At 35.8% G+C, this 19901-nt stretch overlaps 1 protein-coding gene across 4 annotated transcripts; it reads left to right on the top strand.

The window, feature by feature from the left end:
* Positions 1–370: 370 nt before the first annotated feature.
* On the top strand, positions 371–18770 carry LOC126726652 (uncharacterized). Of its 4 annotated transcripts, none has more exons than XM_050431967.1 (20): positions 371–722; positions 3884–3987; positions 5579–5665; positions 5748–5823; positions 5933–6007; positions 6198–6251; positions 6477–6536; positions 6961–7077; positions 8979–9073; positions 9169–9374; positions 9554–9651; positions 9941–10044; positions 10131–10299; positions 10460–10582; positions 12463–12545; positions 13837–13978; positions 15010–15039; positions 16305–16375; positions 17201–17805; positions 17905–18770. In XM_050431967.1, exons 1-20 carry the CDS (start codon positions 684–686, stop codon positions 18303–18305), a joined length of 2739 nt encoding a protein of 912 aa, XP_050287924.1. In that variant the 5' UTR covers positions 371–683; the 3' UTR covers positions 18306–18770. The 4 variants fall into 4 exon arrangements, with proteins under 4 accessions (XP_050287924.1, XP_050287925.1, XP_050287923.1 ...); XM_050431968.1 differs by having other exon boundaries at positions 17201–17904; positions 18004–18770; XM_050431966.1 differs by having other exon boundaries at positions 10131–10296; positions 17201–18770.
* Positions 18771–19901: the final 1131 nt, after the last annotated feature.

Below are 19901 nucleotides of genomic sequence, written 5' to 3'. Positions count from 1 at the left end.
CTTTCTATATATATATATATAATTTTTTTAAAAAAAGGAAAAGTAAAAACAAAAGTCGTGGAGACAGTGAGACACATTAATGCCCTGAAGCTAGTGGACAACAAACCTCCAACATTAAAGGAAGAGTTGAAGCAACTATAACCTACTTGGCGGATTATAACCTCTTTTCCATACCCGAATTGCTAATACCCCAACGTCATTTCATAACTAAAATAAAAAAAAAAAAAAAAAAGAAGAAGAAAAAATTACCATTTCTTACCAAAAAAAAAAAAAAATCATTTCCTATGTAAAAAAAAGAAAAAGAAAAAGAAAAACACTAAAATTAACCAAGAAGACCCCTGTATTATATATTAGGGGAAATTATTATTCAGCCGTATTCACAGCATCTCTATTCATTTCCATTTCCATTTCCATTTCCATTTCCAAACACTCACTCCCGCGATTGCAGGTGTTAGGTTCTCTCTCTCTCTCTCTCTCTCTTTCTCTCTCTCGCTCGCTTTCTTTCTCTCTCGTATTCGCTTTGTGGATTCGATCCAATTCCATTCGAATCGGATTCTAGGGTTTTCGTGTTTCGATCATTCGCGCGTGGCGATTCATTGGGCTTCGCCCTAGGGTTTCCTAGGCTACGTAGATCTGAGACTGGTTCGTTCCCTTGGGGGGAGATTTCGCTCTACAATTCCAAGATGTTTTGGCGTATGGCGGGCTTGTCCACGGCCTCTCCCGTGAGTCCTCGGTTTCGTTTCAGTTTCGGTTTCGTTTTGCATTTTCTGTGCGCAATGAGATAATTGTGATTTGTGTGGATTGTTCCCTGATTTTTTATGTTTGGTTGCTGAGAAAATGTAGGGAATTGAATTTGTGAATCTTGTTTAACAATGCGCACTTTACAGCTATTTAGGAGTCATTGTAGATTTTGAGTCTTTATTTGTTAAAAGCGTTATTTGTCTTCTTAGGGAATATAACTCAATGAATATCTTTGGTTTTCTTTTTTGGGGGTTGAGGTTTAGATTGAATGGTTCTTTCATTAAAGGTTGGATTTTATCAGAACTAAGGTAAATTGGCAGTTGGAAAGAACTTTTATGCTTTCGGAATTCTTTGTGAGAGTGACATTACAATGTGGTACTGTGAGGGAAGACTAAATTTAGGTTTTTTGTTCATGTTCTTGCTTTGATGGCTGTCACTGCAATCGTTGCCCATTCAAATTTGAGGATAGTGTTGGTGAAACTTGGTTGGTACAAAAAGTATAGATGGGCTTTGATAATGGGGAATTATATGAAGCTGAGGAAATGGTCAAGGCAGTACGTCAGTTTTTGAAATTTTAGCACACAATATGGAACAGATACATTTTTAGTGTGTGTGTGTGTGTGTATATATATATATATATGTAGAGAGAGAGAGTGAGAGAGAGAGAGAGAGAGAGAGAGATGGGCTTTATAATGGGAAATTATATGAAGCTGAGGAAATGGACTAGGCACAGTATGTTAGTTCTTGAAATTTTAGCACACAATATGGTACTGATAAATTTTTATATATATATATATATATATTGAAATTTTAGTGCGCAATGTGTAAAATATGAAAATAGTAAAATTTATTTTGAAGCTATAAATAACAAAGTCCACATGACCCGTACTTGACATGCGTAGATATTGAAAATATGAATGTTTCTCACTTAAGCATTCGATCCCATAGCTTACATTTAAGCCCTCTTTTGTTTTTTGGTTAATGAGAATCCAAAAATTACTCCCAAACATATCCATGCTGTATCCCCCAATTTGGTTTCCCCATTTCCCCATCCCTTAGGGCAGACACTAGTTATCACAAAAAAAAAAAAATGCCATTTCCCAATCATATTCAATCTGTATCCTACCTACCATATCCTATGAATATATATTTTTTTAAAAATTATTTACAGCTATGGATCCAAATATGTATTTCCATCGTTCCCTGCATATATGTACAGGATACTTACAGACCTCTCTTTCTCTCTAGAAGATTCAAAACTTATTGCAGACATATCCACACAGTATCCCAGTCATAGTCAAGTTATATCCTACCATATCCTGATAAAGTTATCATTTCTACTTACTGGTAGGTTTTGAAATGTGTATTTTCACTGTATATGCATTTCTGTATTTGATACTAAACTTTTTTTTTTCCCCCTTTAAAGACTTAAAAATTGACCACTAAACATATCCATGCATAATTTCATCTGTAATATGAGCAGTATCCTTATTTTGATAAAATTACGCTTTGTTATTTACAGGTACATATTTAAATATATATTTTTATTGTTACCTGCACATGTGTGCTGGTTACTTATTAGATTTGGTAATGATTGGTACTCTGAAGTAAGTACGCCTCTTAGTGTGGAACACTTAAACAAATAATGAGAATTATGGATTGTGCTTATAATCATAATAATGAATATAACCAATAAAAATTCAAAAAAAAAAACATAGATTTTTTAAAAGTCCATCATCACACAAGTATCCAACCAAAATGTTACTTATCAAAATGTTTCTTGTATTTGTTACTTATTTATTTAAAAGTTCCCTGTATTTGCTTTTGCAGTTCGACTCTATTGCGACATTTTTGCAATCACTGCCCTTTTGTACATAATTTTCTTTGTAATTCTTTAGGTTTATTCATGTTGCTCATGAAGTAGTCTCTTCTTAATTGAATTATTCTTATCTATCAATGTATATATTGATAGGTAAATAAATTCATTAAAATAAAAGTGCAATCCCACTACACAGGATGTTTAGGATGATGCTTTTTGATGCACGTATTTTACACTGATATAGTCTTACTTATCAAAACATTTACACCAATATAGTCTTAGTTGATGATATCAAAACATTGGAATGTAGGGACCTTTGGTTAAGTAGGATGGGAATGTTTGGATTGCAATTTTTTTTAGCCCTATGCTCTAACACGAGTGGAGGTGTTAAAACTTTATTAGAGAGGAAGAGACCTAATAGTGATTATTTTCAATGTGTTAGAATAATCATTCTTATTGAAGGGGAAACTGAGTAGGATTTTACCTTGAAGCAGGGTGGATGATGTGTCTAGAGTGGTGTCATATAGCTACAGTGGATATAATCCTTTCACATGCTGGAATCTGGATTCCAATTGACCCATCGTGCTGATTTTATATAAGCATTCTCCTTCATACTGATGTAACATTGTATTTTTTAAACGATGAGAATCTGAAGAGCATATGTTGGAATAGCCTCTTTAATTTGAAAGCTCTGTAATTGAGTTATTGGTACTTGGCTGTGCAATATTGGTCTTTATTAACCTAAATTTATGGAGTTGAGGCTTCATTTCCTACAGGCACCATATGTATGGATAAAGACTAGTTTGTTTGTGTTTTTATTTTATTTTATTTTATTTTATTTATTTTTTATATAATATATATTGGAAGTCATAGACTCATCAAATTTTAGAGGATAGGTTTTTTTGGTGTTTCTATTGTATACTTCCTGTGTACTAGGGTTGCACCTTTTTTGTGCTTATTTAATGCATTATAAGCAGAAATTAACTGCTTATAATAAAGCTTAGGAGAACGGAGTTTCATTTTATGAGTAAACCTGAGAGCACACTAGTAGGGTTGGCAATTTTGTGATCTCAACTTTTGTCCGAACCTAGGAGTGGACTAGTAGGGTTATCATTTGCCATACCTCTTGTAAGAGGGCTGGATTGATTTGCTGAAATAACCTTTGCTTGTTGCTAGTTTTCTGTTGAGGAATTTCACCTGTCCTTTCTTACCTTACTTGGTTGTTGGTAATTTGGATGGTAACATATATTCTTTGTGAATGTTTTTTCCAAATGTGATTCTTATTCTTCCATTGTCTTTGTTTTCGATATTTGCTCATTGCAGGTGGAGACTATATTGGATAAGGAAAATTTTACATTGGAGGAACTTCTTGATGAGGATGAAATTATTCAAGAATGCAAAGCTCTTAATGGCCGCCTTATCAATTTGTAATGCTCTCTTCATTTTCACATTTTTCCCATATCTTTTAGTGTCAAGATGTACTGTCTGTCAATGAGTGATTGATGTCCGTACTATGTTTTTTGGTGAAAGGCTTTTAACAGGATTTTGTATGATGTGACATTATGCTTTGATAATTTGACTATAAATAATGAAGGGTTAAAATTTTATAGTGTAATAAATTGCCCTTTTGCCACCTGTTTTAATAAAAAGATTATAAAAAAAGTGACAATATTCAAAACAATATTTTTTTTTTTTGATAAGTGACTATAAAATACATTCATGCAAGTATTGCCATTTATTTATGCATTTTGGGAGCAGTTTGTTTTTTAAGTGATCAAAAATTTTTTTTGATAGGTAATATGAGTACTATTATTGATGAAATCATAAAAAAGAAGCATACAATGTGTTCATGAGGATGAACAACAGCAAAGCACAAAACAGAAAACAAAAAGAAAAACAATCAGGAAAATAAACTAAGAGAAGAGAAAAACTGTAAAAGAGAAGAACAATCTGTAAATTCCCAGAACTGAGACCAATTAAAAAGGCTACGTTGACACAAGCCTTTTAACTCAACCAAAGACTTCTCAGAATCTTCAAAGTAACGATGATTCCGTTCTGTCCAAATAGTCCACATCAAACAACTTGGAATCAAATTCCAAGTATCTGAATTATGTTTCCCAAGCCAATGACTCCAACAAAATAATACTTCCGCCATAGAGCCTGGCTGGACCCACTGAATACCGAAAGCCTAACCCATAAAGAATGCGCTACATGACAGTGAAGAGGGAGATGGTTTGAATTCATATGGTAAAAGTAGTTGAAATTGTAGACTCTCATGGTTTGAATTCATATCTTGTCAAGTGGATGAAGATTATGGTTTTCTAAGTATGTGTTTGAATAAAATATTCTGATTTTAAACCAATTAAGGATCCAATTATTTGTTAAATCAATTGTGATAATAATTTCCTTTGTGTGAGGGACATGATTATACCTTTTGTAACAATGTTGCCATGGTCAAAATTTTCAATTAAGGCAAAGAGCCTTGTAACTCAACTGACATCTCCTAGTGTTTTCAGCAGAGCCGTCTATGGTTAAAATCTCCTCTCCCCCATTGTAACTATTGAATTATCAAAAAAAAAAAAATGTCAGTTAAGGTTGTTGGATGGCTGTGCCATTACATGATTAGATTTTTTTTAACAAATAGCTTATTTTTTTCCGAATGCCTTCTAAACTGACAATTATGGCATGTTAATGACAACAAAGCTTATGTAATGGCACAGCCATCCAACAACAACTTATGTAAAGACACTGTCGGTTAATTTTCACAGTTCAATGAGCACTTGCTCTAGTGGCACATATTTCCCTTGTAAGAGAAAGATGGATGGTGAGGTTGTGGGTTCAAGATCAAGCTATTACATTTGTAACTTACCAATAAAAAATAAATAAAGAAAAATTTTACTCTATTTTTAAGTAGAATAGTGTTAATGATGGTCAGATGTTAAATTACTTTATCAACTGAATTTTGTTTTCATCCTTTTTTTGGCTTTATTTGATATTCTTGTACTTTGTTTTCCACAGTTTGCGAGAAAGAGCTCAAGTTGAACAGCTCATACGATTTATCGTGGAAGAAGCTCTTGAGGATGCTGAAAAGAGGCGAACTTTCAAGTAGGGTGCTTTTGTTTCCCAGATGCTCTTCTTTACCCTGACGAATCCTGTGATTGATTTTGTCAAATTATTGTTTTCACAGGTTTCCTTTTATTGCCTGTGAGATTTTTACTTGTGAAGTTGATATTATACTCAAAACACTGGTGGAGGATGAGGAGGTGAGAAACATTAATCATATAAGCCCCTTTTTGTTTGAAACTACACTTCTATTACTCTTTGAAAACTTATTTCTGTTACTGATTTCTTTTGATCATTGGTTGTTGGCAGTTGATGAACTTGTTGTTTTCCTTTTTGGAGCCAGAACAGCCCCATAGCACACTATTGGCTGGGTATTTTAGCAAGGTTGTTCTTTGTTGAACTTTTAGAATCTAGTTTATCTTCTACTTCAGTAGGATGGTCTTTTTGTAGATATAACTTTTACTACGATGCATTCTATTTTAGCCCTGTTATATCTTTAGTTTCTTTTTTGTTTCAAAGGAATTATCAATAACATATTACCTGGGTCATTTGTGCCCTAATTTCCTAATGCTAGGTTGTCATATGCCTGTTGTTGCGTAAGACAGTTCCTTTTATGCGTTATATTCAAGTAAGTGTAATGTTTCTTCTTCTTTGATGTAATTATCCTTAGATTTCATGGATTTTTTGTATATTAGCTAGCTTTTCTTTCTCTATTCTTTCATATTCTTCTTTTGTACTCTTTTGTGTTATTTAAGTACACATCCTATGTATTGGGTATTCACCTTTATTTACCTATCCAAAAAAAGAAAAGAAAAGATAAGGGTTGAATTGTTCTTTTTGTGCATTCATCCAGGCTAATCAGGATATTGTCAAGAAGCTAGTTGAGCTGATTGGAATTACATCTATCATGGAGGTTGGTTGTTGATACCGTCCATTTATTGTTTTTGATATTAAACTCCTTGCATAAGTGTTTATTCATCTTCAGTTGCAAATATATGTTATCTGCAGTCTCTGTACATGTGTATTCTTGTGGTGTTATTGACTATTTGTGGTTTATATATTTGATTTTTATTGTTTGTATTATAAGAATTAATATTTGCACATGTTTCATAATTATCATCATCATCATCATCATTATCATAGTTTATTTTTTTTAGTTTGCAACTGAATTACTGAATTCACCTCCTCTTATCTTTTAAAGTTAAAACAATGATTGGCATTTTGAACTTTTGACCCCATCAGCTATTAAAAGAAGCTGTTAAAGTTTTAGTGTACTTTTGATTGACTCTGCTCAATTTGGCAGTGTAGTTTCTGAGACCTATTTTCCTGCTCAACAGGTTTTAATACGTCTGATTGGTGCTGATGAACATATGTATACAAACTATATGGAAGCAATGCAGTGGATTGAAGACACAGATGTGCTAGAGATGATAGTGGACAAGTTTAGTTCTTCAGTAAGTAATATGCATACCAAGAACCTACAGATGTGAATGGTTCTGTCTCAGTGCTTGGTTGATCTCTTTTTATTTTTTATTTTTGTAATTCAATAGTTACAATGGGGGAGGGGGGATTTGAACCCTAGATGTCTCAATTGGAAACATCAAGAGGTGCCAACCAGTGGAGCTACAAGTCTCTTGGCACTACTTTATACATGTTACTCTGTGTTCCATTTCTTGTTCTCATTTTATTTCTTTGCACTCTGATATCTAGCTTAGACATTTTGAAAAACAAAGTAGCCTTTATCCTTCCTGAATTTAAAGACCTATCTGCAATCACAGCTCAAAGTTCCTCAGGATTATAACCATTTTCCAGCACTCATTGCCAGCACTCATATCCATCTCAGTCTTAGCCTTTCCTTTCATATCATCCCCATATGCCATACCCTTTAGCATTCTTTTCTTATTTAAGAGATTTGGTGCAACAAGGTTTATTTATTATTTGATAGTCTTTTAAGTAGGAAACTTAGTGAAATTGGATGGGTTAGATAACCTGCCTATAAACTTATGAGTGTTTATATGGTGGGCTATGGTTTGTGATGGCTACCTACCCATGATGGATGGGGTTCGCCTGTTAGCCCATGGGCGAGGAAGACGGACCAACAAGCCAGCCACATCCCAGTGATCACCTTGGCAAATCTAACATAGATCCAACCACTTTGATGCCCCACTTGCTGACAAGTCTATATTATCAGGCTTAGCAATCTGAGATGTTTTAGTTAAAGTGCTTGGAATTAGAAGAATGTGCACATGGTTTGTAGATTGATTACAGGTTAGAAAATATATGGAACAAAAGCAAGAGGGGTTGTTTCTTTAAGAAATCAAAATGCTGAAAATTTGAAAAATGTAGCTCATTAGAAGGGTTTTTGAGTATGATTTAATAGAACATTTGGCGGCTACAGTCTGGGGAATTAAGGGATTTAAATGATTAAGGAATAGAGTTCGACTTTAGCTAACATGATTGCAAGAAAGATGGTCTTGGAAACTGTAATTAGTGCTTTGAATGTGAAGAGGAGAGGAGAGGAGAGAGAGAGAAGCCAAGCCCAAATTTTGGGGTTGGCTATGGGTTCTCAACAAATTAGTAAGGTTAGCCACATGTACGTAAGCACAATTTTGGTGAGTTGGTGTTGTATGTGCAAAGGGGCTGGGGAGACTTGAGATCATTTGTTGCTGCATCATGCAATTGCAAAGGAGTTATAAAATAAATAATAATAAATGATGTAATTGAAATATCATGATATTTAGATATATTGTTTAGATATTTCTGAGTACTTGAAATATCTATAACTTTTATATACTATTTTTTAGGTTTGATTTGCAAAGACAAGATTTTCTATTCAGTGATGCTGTGACTGCAACATCTCTTGGATTTTAAATATTCTTTGATTGAATGTAGATGCTGTACTGAAAATTCAATATAGGATATGAATATGTCATGAGTGTGTCTATCTAGGATAAAAGAGTTTCGAACGAATTGATGGAAATTTGATGTTACACGTTTATAAACCCATGTGCTCATGTATGGACACTTGAATTCGGTATGCCTCTTTTTGTAAATTTTGTTTGCTACTACCTGCTGATCCTTCATTGCACTAAAGTGCTGATGAAACTTCCTTTTAGGAACCAAAATCTGGTTTCTTAAGGTCTGTTACTGCAATCTTTGCCCACAAATATGAAGAACTGAGGCAGGATAATCTTCTTGTCAGATAGTTATTTGGTATCATGCCAGCATATACTGCGCCTTTTTTCCTGTATTGCTTGTCTCATTTATAGGATAATCTGTTTGATGAGTATGATTTATTTTTGTAAGAACTTTGTACTGATGTTAAAGAAATGTTTGTGGGACATGGTTTTTACAGGACTCTCCTGAAGTTCATGCTAATGCAGCAGAAACACTTTGTGCTATTACACGATTTGCTCCACCTGGGCTGGCTGCTAAAATCTCCAGCCCAAGGTAGGGTTTGCTTTTGTTCTCATGTTGCATGGAAATATGTATAATTCTACTCTGGCTTTTCCATTATTTATTTAAATTTGTCTTTCTGGTTGCAGTTTTATAGGAAGATTATTTCGTCATGCTTTAGAAGATGCACGACCAAAGTCCGTTCTGGTTAACTCTTTGTCTGTATGCATATCTTTGTTAGACCCTAAAAGGCTAACCTTGGGAATATATCATCATACATACAACCGCCAGATAACTCAAGGACCTCCTGTAACTGCTAATCCTGAGACAGTTGAAGGCATGCTGGAAAGCTTAGGTAAGGGTACCTCTTATATGTTGGTGTCTCTTTTCTTTTTCTTTTTTAATTATTTAACACTAACTTCCCCTACTTCCCTTATTCCTTCTCTTTGGGAATTAATCTCCTGGAAATCTTATCATTTTATTTTGTTAAAATACCCATCAGCAAATCAAGTATTGATCAGATTTATCCTGCAGGTGATTTACTCAAGCTTTTGGAGGTCTCATCTGCGGAGAATGAGTTGTTAACTACTTATGGAAAGTTACAGCCACCTCTTGGAAAACATCGTTTAAAGGTATTGTTCATATGAGTATTTAACATCTTTTTTTGGTGTGTTAGGAGTACTGACTATTTCGTATGTTTTCTTTCCTATATAATCATGGGCCGTTTTTTATGTTTGATTGTCTTAATTTGTCTGAATTTTGTTATTAACAGATTACCTGTACACATGGTATTGATTATATTAACAGATTACCTGTACAAATATGGTATTGATTATATTAACAGATTCTGATTTGGGATTTTTGCATTTTAGCTGGTAATCACTGAGCATAGAATTTTTTTTTTTTTTTTTTTTTTTTCAGATTGTAGAGTTCATCTCAGTCTTAGTGACAGTTGGTAGTGAAGCTGCTGAGAAGGAATTAATTCGCCTTGGAGCTGTACAAAGAATTTTAGACTTGTTCTTTGAGTAAGTTAATTTCTTTTTAAAATTTTAAATTTTTATTTATGAAGGGTGGCAGGACTCAACTCTTATTTATTTCATTGCTTGTGAAGGTACCCATACAATAACTTTCTACATCATCATATAGAGAGCATTCTAGTGTCGTGTTTGGAGAGTAAGAATGTTCCTCTTATTGAACATCTTCTTCATGAATGTAATCTTGTTGGGAGAATTCTTGAAGCTGAAAATAATTACAAATTGGCAGCTGATTTGAACAAGGTAGTGGTGCAGTCATCTATAAATGATTAATGTCTTCATGGCAGTACAGGCCTTAGGATTTTTGTTTTTTGTTTTACTTCTTTTAAATCTAAATATTCTGGAGATCTTGTTCCAGATGTGTAAAAAGTATTTGACACTATCTTTGTTTGATTCTTTTCTGCAGCCAACTGTCCCTTCTGAGGGTAGATTGCCACCCAGAATAGGGAATATTGGCCACTTGACACGTATATCTAACAAACTTATTCAACTGGGGAATAACAGCGCTAAGATTCAGGCATATTTGCAGGTGTAGTCCTAAATCTCCAGTAGTTGCTGTTGACATATTTATCCTACCAATATTTGTGGGGCTATGATTCAGTGTAAATGCTTTTGTTGTCTATCTGACATTTTGTTTTTTGATAAGTAATAAGTTTATTGATATCAAAAAAGGGGGAGCACCCTAGTACACAGGGAGTGTACAAGGGTCAAACAATCAAGAACAAAGATTACAAGAATCTAGGAAATCAAGAAAAGATAAAAATGATTGGTTCCGCAATGCAGCCAACCAATCCATTAAAGTTCTAATGAAAAATAGCTTCAAGTCTGATATTGATCTCTCCTTATCTTCAAAGCACCTACTATTTCTCTCTCTCCAAAGACACCACAATAAGCAATGGGGAACAATCAACCATTTATACCCATTTCGATGACAACCAAATCTGCCTTGCCAACATGCTAAAAGCCCCACTACAGATTGCAGCATAACCCAGCTCACTCCAAACAATCCGAACATCATAGCCCACATATCCATTGCAACCGGACAATGAAGAAAAAGATGATTAACCGATTCACCATTACACTTGCACATTTAGCACCAATCCAATATCCAAACCTTCATTTTTCGTAAATCGTCAATCGTTAAGCACTTTCCCAAAGCAGCAGTCCAAACGAAGAAAGCTACTCGAGAAGGAATCTTCTGTTTCCAAATACTTTTCCAAGGAAAACAATAGCCCACTAAGAGACTATAATAATCTTTAACCAGAAAGCCCTTCTCTCTATCAAGTTTCTAGCACATCTTATCCTCACCAAACCCTTTCACCGAAGCACCATAAATTGTATCCATGAAATTGGCTAGTGCCTCTAATTCCCGAGCATGCACACCCCTAAAGAAACTTACATCCCAAAAAAGGACTCCATTATCAAGCTTCATAAGCTCAGCCACACTAACCTCCTTGTCTCGGCAAACTCTAAACAATTCAGGATAGCTAACTACAAGAGAAGTCTCACCACACCAATGGTCTTGCCAAAATTTCACCCTAGACCCATCCCCAATATCATATAGAATGTGGTGAGAAAAAGAAGGCTATCCCCGACTAATATATTTCCACAAGACAACACTTGGACCATTAATAGGCCTAGTACACCAGCCACCCCATTCACAGCCGTATTTCACCTCTATCACTTGCCTCCAAAGGGCAGCCCTCTCCATCCCAAATCTCCATAGCCACTTCCCAAGCAAAGCTTCATTAAAAAGTCTTACCTTCCTTATCCCCAAGCCCTTGAAGCAATGGGACTGCAAACAGTAGCCCATTTAACCAAATGGAATTTTGGTTCATCTCCAATGCCACCTCACAAGAAATTTCTCTGAAGTTTCTCAATTCGGTTAGCCACAACTGTAGGAATAGGAAATAGAGATAGAAAATAAGTGTGTAAATTAGATAGAGTGCTTTTAATTAAAGTGACTCTACCTCCCTTGGATAAGTAGAAACGTTTTCATCTTGCTAATCTCCGTTCTATCTTCTCCAGAATTGGGTTCCATATTGCCTTATCCTTGAATTTAGCTCCCAAAGGAAGACCCAAATACTTCATTGGAAGTGTACCTTGCTTACAGCCAAGGACATTCAACAATAAGTCCAAATTATGCACCATACCAACAGGAACCAACTCTGATTTACCCAAATTTATCTTTAGACCAGAGACTGCCTCAAACCAAATGAGGATCATGTGGAGAAATAGAACCTGATCCAGATCAGCACCACAAAAAATCAAAGTGTTGTCTGCAAAGAGAAGATGAGACACCGCCAATGATCTTCCCTCTACACAACCCACACCAAAGCCTGACATGTGACCATCATGGACAACTTTATCCACAAAAGTCATGCTTTAAAGTGAATTTACTTTTGACAGGAAAATAGCGAGTGGACTGATTGGCACACAAATGTTCTATCCAAGCGGAATGCAGTGGAAAATGTCTTTCAGTGGGCATGTGGGTATGTTTTCTTCATTTCAAATGTTGCAACTCTTCTCACATCTGCAGCTCCCAATATTCTGATTCAAGCTTAAGTAAATGAAATTAAAGTACTTTCATATAGTTATAATTATTCCATGCATGGCCCGGACAGGCAAGGTTGATATTCTGATGAATCACTCTGCACTGGACCATGCATGGAATAACTTGAACTATATGAGAATACAACCAGTCATATTGCAGCTAATGGAACAGCTTGTTGAAAACCACACTATGCATGTGCCAATGAGCTCTTGCTTAAATGGCAATAAATCTTCAAATAAGAGCAGGGTGGAGGGTCTCGGGTAAAAAGACCCAATAGATGCTATTGTAACTTACTAATCTAAAAAAGAAAAAGTATCTATTGTGTGTTTGTGTGTCTGCGTATCGTAGTATCATTTAGCTACATATGTATGGAGCATAATTGTTATAATCGATTGTATCATATATCGTATCAAACAATGGTATGGAATCATTTGTAAAATAATTTTAAATCACTTGGGTGTATCAAAAAAGCTCTCAAATCATGTTATCCGTAAGGATGCGTTGTCACTTTCTTGTGAGTCTTTTAAATGTGAAGTGTGAATTATTTACTTTATGCATTGTAACATGAAAATAAAATAATTTTCTAAATTTTGAGTGTGGTAATAATTTTCATGAATTGAAATTAGTTTTTGTGAAATATTACTGCATTAATGACCATAAAATAAGTGATTGATTGATTATGTCTGTAGTTTGTAATAAATGTCATTTGTACTTGTGTATCTATTATTATTATTGTTTTCATGTACTCTACAATATATAATGCAAAATATGCTAATGATAATGTTTAAGATGATTTGGTTTGTCGCTTTGCCATTGGAACTTCAATGGTATGTCAGAGCAGCCACTGATGCTTGCAAAAGCCAATTTTTTGTTTTGTTTTTGGTGTGTTGCCACTTCTTCAGTTGGTTTTCTAGTTATTAGATTTACTTTTTGCTTTGCTCACAGTTAGAGCTTTCTGTGAGGCAATATTGCTTTTCTCTCATGAATGGCTATCAATATTTGAGAGGTATATCAGGCATGGGTTAGAGCCTTAAATAACCTACTGAACTGTAAATATTTCATGCTTTACTGTAATCTCTGAGACTTATGAGGTGAATGAAATTGGAAGTGAGCTGGTCATATCTTATAGAATAATGAGCCTTTTATTTTATTTTTTAATTATTTATTTTTTAAATTTTCTCTTTCCACATTTACTTTTATATTTATCATGATTTAATCATTTTTAATAGGCGGCCAACAGCACTGCAAGATCGGAATAGGGATAGCGACGACGACGATTACCAAGATAGAGACTATGATGTTGCAGCTCTTGCAAATAACTTAAGCCAGGCTTTTCGATATGGAATTTACAGTAATGATGATATTGATGAGGTTCCTTTTAAAACTTTCACATAATAGCTCATTTAGTTTTTTTTTTCTTGGTTTTCTTTTTAGATAAGAAACATATATGTTAAGTGGAAGTATGAGAGGTACAGCAATTTCTTATAATCTCATTATCATTTAAAAGAAAGGATTTTACCATAGTGGCAAGGAATAAAACAAGTTAGCAACAAAACGGGATGTATGAGGTATAAGTCTAATAAGATGGGCATACCTCAAGACCAATCTTATGGCTATATATTAGCTTTTGGGCTAGGATCCTGAGGAAAAGATTCAGTAGAGATTTGTGAAATTAAAGTTTATGTATATAGAGTGACGAATGATTCTGCAAAATCATGTGAACCATGGTCTCTACAAAAAATCTAGAGATAAACAAGTAGTAAGCATAAACTAAAATAAAAAAATAAAATATGTGGCTATCATCCCAAAAGACCAGCTAAGCATCAGTGGCTTGGTCAGTCTTTACCTGTTTACCTAATATCACAGTGTGTTGTGTTTTCTTCCCCTGAGCTTTTATTGAACAGCAACTTAAGATTTTAATAATTTTGTATGTTACTCTTGGTAATAAGAATTTAACCCAACAAAGCGTAATCAAACTTTCTGTTTACTTTTATTTCTTAAACAATCATTGGAAGGCCAGTGTCCACACTAAATGCAATTTCAAGTACTCACTTTAACTTATGGTGTGTTTGGATAGCAGGATATGTGGATTTGGATTTGAGTGATTAAAATCCAAATACCTTGTTTGGATAGCTTCAAAATATCAAGGATTTGGATTGGACCATATCTACCAGGGATTTTAAACTTTTAAAATCGTTGGATTTGAAATAACATCTAAAATCATGGCATTTCAAATCTATTGATTTAAAATCCAAATTCAAGTTTCCAAACGCAACCTTAGTGTATTTTAATTCAGTCCTACTGTCATACTATTATCATGTGTACATTGCTATGTCCAGTTACAGTTCATTTGGTTGATAATTGTTCATTTACTTATTTGACTTCTTGTTCATACTTTTCAGGCTCATGGCTCACTCGAACGAGATGACGAGGTATGAGATATATTAGAAACTTAACTGGTTTTAGTTAGAAAAATATAAGTATATAACATGTTGGTTTTGTATGTTGAGTGCTATGTTTTATTATTAGCCTAGTGCCTCATTTGGAAATGATCTCTTAGGTCTGTACAGGGGATCATCTTTTGGCAGCCTATGAATATCTTTTGCTACTCACATTTTCAGTCAGGAAGGTTGATGTAGTCATCGGAACTGTACATTAAGAGACACATTTTAGCTTTAACTTAAATTTAATATAGGAAGAATATGTTTTTAGTTTCTATGAATTGCCAAGTACTTCCAGAAGAGGCCACTGTCTTTCATTTTTGTCTGATTAACTGAATTTAAGTAGTTCATACTTCCTCTTTGGGGATTGACTAGGACATTATTCATTATAAGTTATTTGCTTAACCCTTCTCCCGGGAGCTATATACAGTTTTTTTTTTTTTGGGGGGGGGGGTGTGGGAGGGGGAGGGATTAAATGAATAGGAGTATACTCAATTTATATGTTCTTTATTTAAGTTGGAAATCGTACAATTTGATCTTAACTGAATTGGTCTTTTGGGATGAACGCAAAAATGTTGGCTTGAATGTGTTGTGCAAAAATTAAATGGGAAATGCTATATTCACAACATTTCCACCTCAAATCCTAGGTGGCAGGTTGTTAATTGCTGTTATTTTTTGATAAGTAATATTAAAAATTCTATTAAGAAAATAAAACAGCCCAAGTACACAAGTTGTTACTTGCTGTTATTGGAGGGCAAGAAAGTAAATTGGGTCATATTTTCTGCATTTGTTGTGGACGTGGCACTTCTTAAATTAAATTGGGTCATATTATCTGCATTTGTGTCATGGTGAGCCATACATGAGTCATGTTTCTCAAGTCACATGGACAAGAACTTAGATAGGTTAAAGAATTATGTTAAAGCTTGAGTTAGATTACTTAGGTTGCAGTTCAATATGTATTAATTTTAGCATCTCATCCCCGTAAGTGGTGTTTCTGTAACTGAGTTATCAGAGCAGTCAAATGTTTTACCCCTTTTTTTTCATTTCCGAAGTGATTTTTAATATTGATTTTTAGTTTTGAGAAAGAAAATACAAGAAACTTGGTGCATGGTTTGCATGGTTTTGACTGATTAAGATCTCACTTATGCATGCATATCATATGTAGCTACTGTTCTATTTCTTGGTAGCAGGCTGTTTTTGTGGGAAACAGAAGTTTTGTGAATAATAGAAGTTTCTTACCTGGATATTCTTGGCAGGATGTTTACTTTGATGATGAATCTGCTGAAGTTGTCTTATCTTCTCTACGACTGGGAGATGACCAGGAAAGGTACACTTCAATTCTTTATTAGAACTCAGTTTGTTTTGTCGGCTGCGAAGCTGGAAGTTGTCTTTCATCTTTGCTTTCTGTTTTGTTGGATTATTTTTTTATATTGTGTGTATATGTGTCTTGAGAGATGGGGGCAGTGGGTGATAGGTGACAATTTATGCATGTAGGTTAGTATTGTTAGAAGCTCAAGGTGCAGTTAAGCATAAGAAAAAAGAATTGACTTGCGTGAAGTGAAATAGACCATAACAGCGAAGTGAGTATTACAAATCAATGGTCAATCTTAATTGGTCGCTGAGTGAATGATTATTTTTAATTAATAAATCTCATATACTATTAAAAAGTGGCCTTACTACGTAGTACCTTAAGAAAGAGCATGTGCCTAATGTTTGCATGTGCCTTTTGTTGAATTTGATAACGGTCTTAACAGTCCAAGTACAGAGAAGAATGGTTGGCCTTTCGAAAACTAATGTGTTAAACTGTTGATCAGGATGGTAGGGGTGCAGTGTGAATTTCAGCTTGTACCTCAATTGGCAGGGGAGCTATTTTAGAATTTTCTGGAATATTTTGAACCTTAGTACTGGCTAACTTGTGATTTTGGCTTATATGCACATTGAAGATTTAGCGGGTCAATTCTCTTTGGTGGGGCCTGTAATTCAGAGTATAACCTGCTAAATGACATGTTGGGAATTGAGTAGTGTTTTTACTATGCTTTCATTCTTTATATTTTATTCATCTAAACAATGCTGTCTTGGTTCAAACCCTCTTTCCGTATTCTATTTATAGAAACTGCTAAATGATTTGTTGCATTTCTTGGGGTGTGTGCAGTGGCTCACTCTTTACAAATTCCAACTGGTTTGCTTTTGAGGATGACAGAGTTGCCAATGAACGCTCAACTGGCTCACACGCATCCCCATCACCCAACACTGAGGAGACGTGTGTAATTAATGGTGGCAGTGATGATAATGTTATTGTTGGTGAAGATGACGACTTGGTAGACACTGCAACATCTTCTCCAGAAGCAGGGACAAAGTCAGAAGACACTACACATCTTGATAACTCAAGAGAAACGGGACACGCTGAAACTGATAAACCTCCTGAATGGGTTGAATGGAGGGAGACTACGGATTCCAGTGACCCGACTGATGTTCTACCCAATGGTGAGATTCAAGTTGGATTAGAACTTAGCGAGGCAGATGCAGCTGAAGCTTCATCTTCCACTGATGGATTGGAAAAGAATGATGAAACCGCTGCAGGACATTTGCCTGAATCAGCAGATGCAAACCCAAGTCCTGATCCTTCTGAGCAGTCGGAATCAGCTAATGAGAATTCAAGTTTAGACCCAACCAATTCTGATGATGTGGCGGTGGCTGAAGGAGCAGAAGGCAAATCTATGGCAGAAGAAGAAAAAAAGGAAGTTGATGAGAAATCGGGTTTAGGCCCCACTGATTCGGATGATGTGGTTGCAGCCGAAGGAATGGAAGTCACTTCTAAGGAAGAAGAAGAAAAAAAGGATGTTGATGAGAAATCAGGTTTAGGCCCCACTGAATCGGATGATGTGGTTGCAGCCGAAGGAATGGAAGTCACTTCTAAGGCAGAAGAAGAAAAAAAGGATGTTGATGAGAAATCAGGTTTAGGCCCCACTGATTCTGATGATGCGGTTGCAGCCCAAGCAATGGAAGGCACTTCTACAGCAGAAGAAGAAAAAAAGGATGTTGATGAGAAATCAAGTTTAGGCCCAACCAATTCTGATGATGTGGTTGAGGCTGAAGGAATAGAAGGCACTCCTAAGGCAGAAGAAGACAAAAAGGATGATAACGAGAAATCAAGTTTAGGCCCAACTGATTCTGATGATGTGGTGGTAGCTGAAGAAAAGGAAGGCACTCCTGAGGGAGAAGAAGAGAAGAAGGATGTTAAGGAAGCCGGCAACTAATGTAAATTTGCAAGAACCAGTTTTATTGGGCTAACTCATACATTGCAACATTGAGCAGGTCGGAAGATGGATTCTGGAGGTTGGATAGGCGACTGTTACTTTAAGAGCCTTCTGTACATCATCAATGGGGGCAGTGTTTGTTAAATAGGGCTGATGATTCTTTACCCCCATCCATGAAAGTTGCTCTCTCTGATTTAGGAAAAACAGAAAGAGCAGGTTCTGATTTTCAAACTTTTCTACCAAAAAATTCAATGTTTCATAAATCAAGTACCTTTGTTAGGTGATACAGAGACTGAATTGTCACGTGTTGCCACAAGAATCTGTCTATATTGTACGATTGTCCTTCCTCCAAGAATATCAAGTGTTTATTATTAGAAATTAATTCCACATGAATGTCTTGATTATCGAACTGTACGAAACAATGGCTTCCTAATAAAATTCTGGATTTCAGTCCAGTTAAGGATCCGCTATAGTTTTTGGTTTCCCCGAAGTTGTAATATAAAGATGTTTTGCGTAATTAGCAAATTATTTAAGACCCTCCTGCCTAGGTTTGTGGCCTATGAGCATGGTTCACGAAATGTGGCACATAATAATTCTTCCCGTGACAGATTTTTCTTAATTTTTTGACTTCCCAAGAGCTCAGGATTTCACCGAAATTGGCTGATATCTCTTCCTTTTATTTATTTGTTTATTTTGGTTCCTGGGTTTTAGTCGGGAAAAACATATGGTCTTTGGGGAATTAATTAATGGTTTAGCAACCAACATCCAATCTTGTGAGGTCCTGTTGTGGAAGACTTATGTCATCAACTTGCATTATATCCAAAAGTGAACAAGTCCTGTTAACACATGAGACAAATGTTTTACCCTTGCCCTCTTACGGATTGATCATTATCTTGCATTATATTCACACGTGGTCAAGACTCATTCACTCACGAATTATAGGTACCCTTGCCCATCACCGATTGATTGATCCGTTAACTACCACCAAAATGAAAGTTGCACAAAGTAACAAAAACAAGCTGAAATTAGGGGTGTCCAACAAAACTGTGATCCGACCAACCCGCCCAAACCTGTCCAATCCGGCCTGACAACCGTCCGACCCGACGCCGGTGACGGTCGGCGGCGGATCTCGGCCTCTAGAACCCGAAAACGGCGGGTCGGTTGGCGGGTTTTCTCTCCAAAACCTGAAGAAACCCGACCGAACAGAGATCTAAGCATTTCTGGAAGAAGTTTTTTAGATCCGGCGAGATCTCAGCTAGATCCATGGAATCTTCACCGGATTTGGCGAGATCTCACTAGATCTGGTAAGATTTCGCCGAAGCTGATGAGATTTCGACAAATCCGAAGAAAATCTAGCGAAAATCCGGCGAAAATATCACCGAAATTTCGCCGATTTCGCCGTTAAAGTGCCGGAATTTAGCCGATTTTCAGATTTCCAACTCCGACCGAACCGACCGCCCTTTGTTGAACGTTTGATCCGCCCGATCCGATCAACCACGCGGTCGGCGGCGGGTTGAAATTCCGACCATCCGATATGGTCGGGTCGGTTCCGGGTTGGGCACAAACCTAACCCGAACCGACCCGTGGACAGGCCTA

The sequence above is a fragment of the Quercus robur genome, chromosome 5, assembly GCF_932294415.1.
Source record: "Quercus robur chromosome 5, dhQueRobu3.1, whole genome shotgun sequence".
In the NCBI taxonomy this organism is placed as follows: Eukaryota; Viridiplantae; Streptophyta; class Magnoliopsida; order Fagales; family Fagaceae; genus Quercus; species Quercus robur.
Note: the sequence above shows the minus strand (reverse complement) of the source record. Positions and strands in the feature narration are given on the sequence as shown.

Coding starts and splice junctions, on each gene's coding strand:
- LOC126726652 (XM_050431965.1), top strand. CDS start 684: ATGTTTTGGCGTATGGCGGGCTTGTCCACGGCCTCTCCC. Junction 5,666..5,747: donor GAAAAGAGGCGAACTTTCAA/GTAGGGTGCTTT, acceptor TTGTTTTCACAG/GTTTCCTTTTATTGCCTGTG. Junction 6,252..6,476: donor CTTTTATGCGTTATATTCAA/GTAAGTGTAATG, acceptor GCATTCATCCAG/GCTAATCAGGATATTGTCAA.